The sequence below is a fragment of the Myotis davidii genome, unplaced genomic scaffold, assembly GCF_000327345.1.
Source record: "Myotis davidii unplaced genomic scaffold, ASM32734v1 scaffold102, whole genome shotgun sequence".
NCBI lineage: Eukaryota > Metazoa > Chordata > Mammalia > Chiroptera > Vespertilionidae > Myotis > Myotis davidii.
Genome location: NW_006293778.1, coordinates 322,902 through 333,359, shown reverse-complemented (window position 1 = coordinate 333,359; position 10,458 = coordinate 322,902). Strand labels below are relative to the sequence as shown.

The 10,458-nt window shown below is 43.9% G+C and overlaps 1 protein-coding gene across 1 annotated transcript in view; it reads right to left on the bottom strand.

The window, feature by feature from the left end:
* The window catches only part of LOC102752099 (probable guanine nucleotide exchange factor MCF2L2), a gene marked incomplete at its 3' end in the record, with an annotated part of 91,725 nt that overhangs the window by 23,506 nt on the left and 57,761 nt on the right, over positions 1-10,458 (bottom strand). The window contains exons 3-4 of the mRNA XM_015566321.1: positions 8,662-8,752; positions 5,840-5,959 (exon numbers count right to left, since the gene is read on the bottom strand). Of these exons, the coding sequence (XP_015421807.1) occupies positions 5,840-5,851 (12 nt within the window). The remainder of the gene's footprint in view (positions 1-5,839; positions 5,960-8,661; positions 8,753-10,458) is intronic.

Sequence of the window (10,458 nt, the reverse complement as noted above, 5' to 3'; positions counted from 1 at the left end):
CCTCTTCTGAAAGTAGGTTTCTGGCCTTTGCTGACAATGTTGCGATCCTGCTGGCTGAAGCCCGGTGGACTAAAACAGGTTTCTGGGGCTTTGTTTAGCTTCTATATTTGTTACATAATTGCTTAGAGTTGCAGCTCAGAGGCCGACAAGGCAGGCGGGGAACGTTGCAGTCCTCCAACACTGAAGCAAGCAAGCCTCATGTTCAGTTTAAGCTGCCTGGCTGCCAGCTGCCATCTTGGCTGGAAGTTAATTTGCATATCTCGCTGATTAGCCAATGGGAAGGGTAGCGGTCGTACGCCAATTGCCATGTTTCTCTTTTATTAGATAGGATTTACCTCTCAATATATGTAATATATTATTTACAGTATGTAGAGATAAATATATTGATGTATGTATTATATATTATATTATATAGTATTAACATCCTATCTAATAAAAGAGAAACATGGTAATTAGCCATACGTCCGCTACCCTTCCCATTGGCTAATCAGGGGAAATATGCAAATTAACTGCCAGCCAAGATGGTGGCCGGCAGCCAGGCAGCTTGAAACTAACATGAGGCTTGCTTGCTTCAGTGACGGAGGACTCCAACGTTCCCCGCCTGCCGCTGCCAGCCTCTGAGCTTGTAGTTTGAAACATTGTTACAAATATAGAAGCTAAACAAAACCCCAGAAACCTGCTTTCAGCGAGCCGGGATCTCAGAGCTGGAGTTGAAACAGTGTTTCGATTATAGAACCCAAACAAACCAGATACCTGCTTTCAGCAGCTGAGGCCTAAGAGCTGGAGCCTAGCCTCGGAGCTAAAGCTGGCCCAGAATTAAAAAAAGAAAAAGAAAAAAAGGAGTGGTTGGGAGCTTCAGTCACCCGCCAGCCTGAAACAGCCATCAGCCCCTCACCCAGACTGGCCAGGCACACCAGTGGGGACCCCCACCCTGAAGGGTATGTGACCAGCTGCAAACAACCATCATCCCCTCATCCAGGCTGGCCAGGCACCCCAGTGGTGCCCCTCACCCTGATCCAGGACACCCTTCAGGGCAAACCAGCTGGCCCCCACCCGTGCACCTGGCCTCTACCCTATATAGTAAAAGGGTAATATGCCTCCCAGCACCGGGATCAGCGTGACAGGGGGCAGCGCCCAAACCCCATGATCACCCTGTGGCTCTGTGTATAACAGGGGGCGGGGCCACAACCTCCCTATCCACCCTGCTCTGTTCGTGACAGGGAAAGGCGCCCCAAACCCCTGATCAGCCCTGCTCTGTGCCTGATAGGGGGGAGCTCCCCAACCCCCTGATAGCCCTGCAGCTCTGTGTGTGACAGGCTGCGGCGCCCCAACCCCGATTGGCCGTGCTCTATGTGTGACAGGGTGTGGCACCCCAACGCCCCCCTATGGGCCCTGCTCTGTGTGTGACGGGGGCCGTCCCCCAATTCCCCTATCGGCCCTACTCTGTGAGTGACAGGGGGCTGCGCCCCACCCCCTGATTGGCCCTGCTCTGTGCATGACAGGGGGCGGCGCCCCGACTCCCCCATCGGCCCTGCTCTGAGCCCGACCAGGGGCTGCACCTAGGGATTAGGCCTGCCCTCTGCCATCCGGGCGCAGACCTCAGCCAGCAGGTCATTATCTCCCGAGGGGTCCCAGACTGTGAGAGGGCACAGGCCGGGCTGAGGGGCCCCCTCTCCCCACTGAGTCCACAAATTTTTGTGCACCGGGCCTCTAGTCCTATCTAATAAACAGGGAATATGCTAATTGGCCCTCATGCCATTGCAAAAATGGTGGCTCCCACAGCCAATAAGGAGGGAATATGCTAATTGACTGCCACACCTTCAAAGATGGCGGTGCCCACAGCCACAAGATGGCGGCGCCTAGTTCCCTCAGCCCAGCTGAGGCAGCAGGCATGCGGCAAGGCCGGGCCCGCCCCAAAGCAGGCATAGCCTTGCTGCACGTCTGCCTCCAGAATCCCCCAGTCCCCTCAACCCCCCAGACACCCAGGGTTGGTCCGAGGCTAAGGTAACCAGGGCCGGCCAAGGCTTGTGCTGCCAGCAGTAGCAGCAGCAGAGGTGTGATGGGGGCGTTGCTTTCCCCTGATCACTGGTTTGCCTCCCACCCCTGAGGGCTCCCAGACTGTGAGAGGGGGCTGGCTGGGCTGAGGGACCCCCCCCTCCAGTGCATGAATTTTCATGGACCCCTCGGGGGATGTCCAACTCCAATCCGGGATCCCTCTCACAATCCTGGACAGCTGGCTCTTAACTGCTCAACTGCCTGCCGGTCTGATTGCCCCTCACTGCCCCCTCCCACTTGCCTGATCGCCCCTCACTCTCCCTGCCGCCGCCCCCGCTGACCTGGTTGCCCCTCACTGCCCCACCCTTCTGGCCTGGTTGCCCCCAACTGTCCCCCCAACCAGCCTGGTCGCCCCACGCAGCCTGCTGTTCGGTTGTTCATCTGGTTGTTTCGGTTGTGATGGCCCCTGGCTTTTTATATATTAGGATATTAATGTAATGCATGTATTGATTATATTAACATAATATAATATGGACTGGCTGGCATAGCGCAGTGGTTGAGCTTCAATCTATGAGCCAGGAGGTCACGGTTTGATTCCCTCTCAGGGCACATGACAGGGATGTGGGCTGGATCCTCAGTAGGGGGTGTGCAGGAGAGAGCCAACCAATGATTCTCATCATTGATGTTTCTATTTCTCTCTCCCTCTCCCTTCCTCTCTGAAATCAATAAAAATATATTTTAAAAAGCATAATATAATATGTACTATATCTGAAGAGATGTACACATGTATATAATAATGTATATAGAGAAGCAAGTAACAAATAATAAAGCAAATGTAGATAAAATGCTACCCGGTAAATGAATCTGGGTAAAGATCATGAAATATTCTTTGCACTATTCTTATTCTTAAAGTTATTTTCATGAGTTTGAAATTATTTCCAACTAAACAAAAAATATATATTATAAACTTTTCTATAAGACTATAGATTTATCTTATTTTTCTATTTTTTTTACATTTTTCAATTGGTATATCATTTACATTTTTAAATGTACAGATTTTAAGGGTACACACATGTAACACCATCCAGTCAAGATATAGTACATTTTCCCAAAAAGTTCCCTAACACTTCCTTCCAGTATCTACTCAACCATACCCTAACTCAGGGGTCCTCAAACTACAGTCCGCGGGCCACATGCAAATACAAATATTGTATTTGTTCCCGTTTTGTTTTTTTACTTCAAAATAAGATATGTGCTGTGTGCATAGGAATTTGTTCATAGTTTTTTTTTAAACTATAGTCCGGCCCTCCAATGGTCTGAGGGACAGTGAACTGGCCCCCTGTTTAAAAAGTTTGAGGATCCCTGCCCTAACAGCAGCCACTGTTTGATATTCTATCTACCATAGCTTAGTGTGCCTCTTCTTAAACTTTATATTCATTCATTTATATAAAACGAATCACAGAGTATGTATTTGCTAATGTCTAATTTCTTTCTCTCAAGGGAATATTTTTGAGATTCACCCATTGCTGTTGCATGTATCAGTACTTCACTCCTTTTTAGCGCTTAATGTTATTTCATTATATGAATATGCCACACTTTCTTTTTTTAATTTATTTTTTAAAATATATTTTTATTGATTTCAGAGAGGAAGGGAGAGGGAGAGAGAGAGATAGAAACATCAATGATGAGAGGGAATCATTGATTGGCTGCCTCCTGCATGCCCCCTACTGGGGTTCGAGCCCACAATCCAGGCATGTGCCCTTGACCGGAATCGAACTCGGGACCCTTCAGTCCTCAGGCCGATGCTCTATCCACTGAGCCAAACCGGCTAAGGCAGTGGTCGGCAAACTCATTAGTCAACAGAGCCAAATATCAACAGTACAACGATTGAAATTTCTTTTGAGAGCCAAATTTTTTAAACTTAAACTATATAGGTAGGTACGTTGTTATTAACTTAATTAGGGTACTCCTAAGGCTTAGGAAGAGCCACACTAAGGAGGGCTTTAATTTATTTTTTGTTAAAGTACAGTTGACATGCAATATATTAGTTTCAGGTGTACAACATAGTGATTAGACATTAATATACCTTACCATGTGATCACCATAATAAGTCTAGTAACCATCTGTCACCAAAGTTATTATGATATTTTTGTAACTGGAAGGTTGTACCTCTTATTCCCCTTCACCTTGTTCACCAATAGGCCCAGCCCCACCCCTCTAGCATCAGTTTTTCCTCTGTATCTAAGAGTCTGTTTCTGGTTTTTGGTGGTTTTTGTTTTGTTTATTCATTCATTTTGTTTTTAGATTCCACATATAAGTGAAATATTACAGTTCTTACCTTTCTATGTCACAATTTCTTTACTCATTCACCTGCTAATGGACATTCTTGTACATGCTTTTTTGTAAGCATATGTTTTCATTTCACTTGGGTGGGTGATAAGTGAAGTATATGTTTAACTTTATAAGGAACTGCCAACTGTTTCCACTGTGCTTGTACCATACCTTACCACTTCCAATAGCTGCAAAGTATTTAACCAATTGGGTAGACTATAATTTATGTAATCATTCCCTGTTGTTTGGCATTAAGCTGTTTCCAATTACTTACTATTACAAACAATTTGGTAATGAACATCATTGTATCTGTAGCTTTGTGCACATGTATGAAAGTATCTGTAGAATAACTTTTATAGATAGGTCAAAGAGTGTTTACATTGTAATTTTTTATAAATACTGCCAATTAGTCCTTCATATCTGTTATTACCAACTTCATTTCTATCAGCAAAGTATGAAAGGGCTCTTATACCCACATCTCTGCAAAAGTTATAGGTAAAATCTTTAGTTTAATTTCCTTTTATAAGTACCACATCTTAGTTTTTATTTTCACTCTAGAGCTGCCTATATTTATGTCACCCCCATATCTTAGATCCTTATTTTCTTTCACCCATACTACTACAATTTCTCTCCATCCTTTTATTTCCTTCTACAGTCTTGGACACCCACCTTCAGAGTTATGTGACTCCAGTACCATTTACCTAAGTCAGTGATGGCAAACCTATGAGACGCGTGTCAGAGGTGACATGTGAACTCGTTTTTTTGGTTGATTTTTCTTTGTTAAATGGCATTTAAATATATAAAATAAATATCAAAAATATAAGTCTTTGTTTTACTATGGTTGCAAATATCAAAAAATTTCTATATGTGACACGGCACCAGAGTTAAGTTAGGGTTTTTCAACATGCTGACATGCCACGCTCAAAAGGTTCACCATCACTGACCTAAGTCACTCCTCAACTCAAAAACCTTCACTGGATCCCCATTGCCTACTGAATAAAATCCAGACTCTTATCCTTATATGTAAGACCTATTTCATTTATTCTACCTTTTCTTTCAAAAGACTATCCTATATATATATTACAACAAGGGGTTCCCCCCTGAACTTCACATAAAGGAAGTGTACTTCCTTCCTCCAAATCCTTACACACACTGCTTCCTCTGCCCAGATGTCCTTCTCTCCCTCTCTGCCTGTAGAATCCTACCTTCTTAAACACCCAGCTCCAGCCTGGCCAGCGTAGCTGAGGGGTTGAGTGAAGACCTATGAACCAGGAGGTCAAAGTTCAATTCCCGGTCAGGGCACAAGCCCAGGTTATGGGCTCCATGCTCAGTGCGGGGCCTGTAGGAGGCAGCCAATCAACGACCCTCTCTCCTCATTGATGTTTCTATCTCTCTCTCCCTCTCCCTTCCTCCCTGAAATCAATAAAAATATGCATTTTTTTAAAAACAGCTCCAGTGCCATCTTTTCCACTTGCCCCAACTAAATGAAGACAAGACAAAAGGTCATGCTCACCGGTACTTTCATTTTAAATTCATCTTGATAGTATTTAATTCCAATGTCAGTGATTGTCCTCTGGATAAAGCGAGATGGACGAAGGATGAATATGAGCTGCAAGTTTCCAGGAAATGCTACCTGGAAGGGTCATGAGAAGTGTCAGGGTAAATATCACATTCACTGGACTCCTCTTGCCTAAGATCACAAATGACAAAGTTAAGGTGGACACCATGGATGCCAAAGAATTTGAATATATTTCACATTTCAGAGCTAAAGAGATCTTAGAGATCAGATAATCCAAACCACTCCATAAAAAAACAAACTAAATCAAACACACAAAAAATGTTTCTGATTATAAAAACAATTCATACTCTTTATTGAAAAGTTGGGAAATAAAATTATACATTAGAAAAAGAAAACCACTTATGATCTCATAGCCATTTTTAATATTTTGACCTAATTACTTACAAGCTATTTTCTCTGCTTAAACATTTTTATCATGGTTAAACTCATATTATAGAAATATTTTGTAACCTACCCTTTTCATTAAATATTAATACCATGAGCTTTTATGCTTGATATTAAAAATTATTTAGAAATATTTTTCATGTGTGCACAATTTATTTAACTATTACTTATTGCTAGTGATTTAGACTTGTCCATATTTTTGCTATTGAAATAACACTGAAATGAACACCTTTATCCATATTTTGGAACATGCTCTTAAGATAGCTTCCTGGAAGAACTACTGAGTAAAAGGTTTAGTATTTTAGGGTTCTTGATGCATGTTATTGCCATGTTGCTTTCAGGAAGCATTGTCTTCATCTTGAGCTGAGGTCCTGAAAAATGAGGTAACTCAGATTCATAGAACAACTTAGTGGCCAAGTTAGGAATCTAACTCTTCCTTTCCTCGTGGCTTTCTATTCTTCCCGTGGTTCCCAAAAGCAACCTCCCATGGTGCTTGTTAGAAAAAAGTATCTGGCCTTTGCCCTGGAATGTTCTGATTCATTAGGACTTAAATGAAGTCCAGGTATCTGTACTGTCAATAAGTACATGAAGAGATTCTGATTGGTAGCAGGGATCCTGCACTACGGTATCTTTTATGCATACAGTGATCGATGTAATTCTTGGACAAATTAGTCTCAAATATTAGATCAGTGGTTCTCAACCTTGGCTGCACATTAGAATTACCTGGGAATCTTTTTAAAATCCTGATTTCTGGGCCTCATCCTCCAGAAATCAGGATTTTAAAAAGATTCCCGGATGATTCTAATGTGCAGCCAAGGTTGAGAACCACTGTATTAGATGATTCAAGTGTCTGCTATGGGCCCTGGGAAATCAGAACTCCTCAGAGGTCAAACCTCTGGAATAGTCATGGGCACTGTCAAGTGTCCAAATCATCAACCATCATTGTAGTTACCTCCCCAAAAAATCCTGTAACCAAAACTAAACCAACGAGGTCAAACAATCCATGCACAAAGGAAGGGAGACTTCCCTTCTCCCATGTTTGAAATGCAATGTCCTAAACAGAACCTTGCGTTTTGTTATGTCACAGCAGGAAATGAGCGGAGACACTCCTTGTGTGTGGCTGAGGCTCTACAGCAATCTGAGGGAAACGCTGTGTTCGTGCAGATCTCTGTGTGTGACTGCCTCTGCAAGCAGGCATAAGTGAGACTTCAAATGTCCCTCTCCTGTCTGGGCCTCTGTACACACATTACCACCCTGCCACATCCCATCCTCCTTGGCCAGTCCTGACTTTGGTGGAAATGCTGGCATGGTTTGCTCTGTGGTGTCTCTGCCTGCCCATGTGACTGAGTTCTCTGGTCTGAGGTCCCTACAGAGAAAGGATCCCTCTACTTGCTAAAAGGCAACAAACCGGGATAAAAATCAGACTAATAAGATAAAAAAGGAAACCCATCCAAGGTTGCACAATTTAATGCCAAAAGTAAGTACACCTTCAATCAAGCTACTTAAATATCATTTTGTCTGGCTTAGCCTGTGTCTTTCTGATATGTGAAAAAATAATTTGAATACTGAAAAGGAGACTGTTTTAAAGTGGGTGGCCCCCAAAGTAAACTCTAAGACAGGATTTGGGTATAAAGAGTTTATTGAGGAGGTGATCCCAGGCAGCACATGAGGAAGTTGGGGAGTGGGGGCGAGACAGTGATGACTAGAGAGCCAATACATCAAAACAGGGACTGCTGTGGGCAAGAAGGCTGGGAGGCCCTGGCTGGTGTGGCTCAGTTGGTTGAGTGTCATCCCCACATGCACCAAAAGGTTGCCGGTTCAATTCCGGGTCAGGGCATATGCCTGGGTTGCAGGAGGCAGCAGATCAATGTTCTGCTCTCACATCGATGTTTCTCTCTCTCAGTCCGTCTCTCTACCCCTCTCTCTCTAAAAATCAATAAAACCTTGTGTGGTTTTTGTTTGTGTGCTTTTTGTTATTGTTTTTTTTTTTGAAGGGCTGGGAGCCTCTGAGATGCTCTATGGAATATACCCCAGAAGTGTCCCACTGAAGCTGGGGTATTTATCCACCAACTTCTATGACTCAATAGCTGTAGGTCACTCCTGGGGCATTAACTTCCCAGCATTCTCTACCTACCCCTCTTCAATGACCACAGAAAGAGGTAAAGTAGAGAGACTCAGGAAGCCTCTGACATGGAAAGGAATTCTCTGCAGTGACCTCCAGGTGGCAGAGAGGATATGGGTGTGACATAACAAAGACCTTCCCAAAATTTGGCATAAAATAATCACCTTTTCCCTGTGACTTTGATATGAAATAATTTGAATAGAATATGTAAATTACTTTTATTTTAAAAAGCACAAAAATAAATATTTACAGCTATTCGTGTCAAGGATGCTTTTATGGAGCTCCACTTGTCCCTTCGTCTGTCGATAACAATGACGAACCCGATGCCGGCAGCCTCCACACTGCAAAAGAGGGTGGTCAGTGTCAGAGACCAGGTGAGACACACGGGTTCTGGGCGGTTCCTCGGGGGATGCAGTCTATAGCCTCCATGGCGCTCCAGGATCATGTGTAAACTCCCTGCAAGGGAATAACTGAGTCTGGCTCCTCTGACAAAGGAACCATCTCCTCATCCCAGCTGGCAGCCTAAACAGCACAGAGATAGCTGGTGTCTCAAACCCTCTCTGTTTCTGGCTGGCAAAGTATGAAACACCCAAGAGCACACATGCTCATGCCTGAAAGAAGATGCAAGTGTCAGTTGAATATCACATGGCCCAGTGTAGGCAGAGGACCTCAAGGCGGAGCTCTGCCATCTCCCCACTCCCCAGACTGGCATTCAGGGAGCTGTCAATGTCCTCCCTAGGAGTCATTCCGAGAGGTGCTCAGAAATAACACGGGCCAATGGGAAAAACAACTCCCTCCCAGGGCCTGGCCATAAACGGCCAGCAAACCATGTGCGTGAGACGATATCTTCATTAAGACCAAAAGGAAGCTGCTTGGTCGCCTCTTAAGACCCCACAATATTCTCACAAAATCCTCTTAAACTAAAGTCCTACAAGGGAAAACTTTTTTTCTCTCTTTGAGAGGAAGTAGAGAGGAAAGAGCAAGGGCTTTGGGGCCTGGCTCCAATCCTAGTGCTGCCACCTACTGGCAATGAGACGCTGGGGAGATCACTTACCTCTAAGGCTCAGTTTCCTCATCTGTAAAATGAGAACAGTAAAGTGGTGGAAAGCACATTTTCTGAAGCCAGACTGCCAAGGTCTGAAACCTGGGCTGCTCCCATTTATAGGCTGTGTATTTTGGAGGGGACATTACTTAGTCTCTATAGCTTCTCAGACTCCTCATTTGTAAAACAGTAATAGTACCTATCTATAGGGTTGATGTGAGGATTAAGTGAATATGTAAAATATTAAATGAGATGTATAAAATGCTCAGAACAATGCCTGGCATGTGGTAATACTGTATAAGTACTATTATTACTATTTCTTATGTGCCTGTTATGGAGAAGATAAGACATAAAGTATACAAAAAGGATCTGACCTACAATAAACCTTCAATAATTCTCTAATATTGGGAAAAGGTAAGCTTTGCTCTAAAAAGTTTCTGTAGGTGAATAAGGCAGAAGAGCTAAGCAAAATCTGTAAGAAAATGTAAGTACTTATCTGAAGTAAGCATCACTTGGCCAGCCCATTGCCACAGCCCCATACTGACCCAGCCTTTCTTATTGAGAACATTTTCCAGGAGGGGTGGGCTCACTGGGTGGGAGAGGGAGAGATTGGAGATTCTGAATGAAAAAGTGGCCAGGATTTGAGGGGGGTGGTTGTCAAGAAGAAAAACCTCAGAGAGGGAACCCCAGAAGTCTTTATGGACATTCCACTTTAATGCTTGTGACCTGTACCCCGCAAGTTTAGGTGAGACTCCAGGAGGCTGGCAGAGAATAGCTACTGCACATGTGAGAACTGATGAGAAATTCTGAAACGTGTACATTCTGGAGATAGACAACTGGTGTTTAGGCCCAGCCAGAAGAGACAGACTTTGATGAACACCCTGTATATTCAGGTGAAACTCTTACAAAGGCCACATTCTAGCATAAATGAAATACCATCAGAGTTGCCATAGGATTAAGACTATACTCTAGGAGTAAGGACAAAACAGAAGTTTTGGAGTTGCC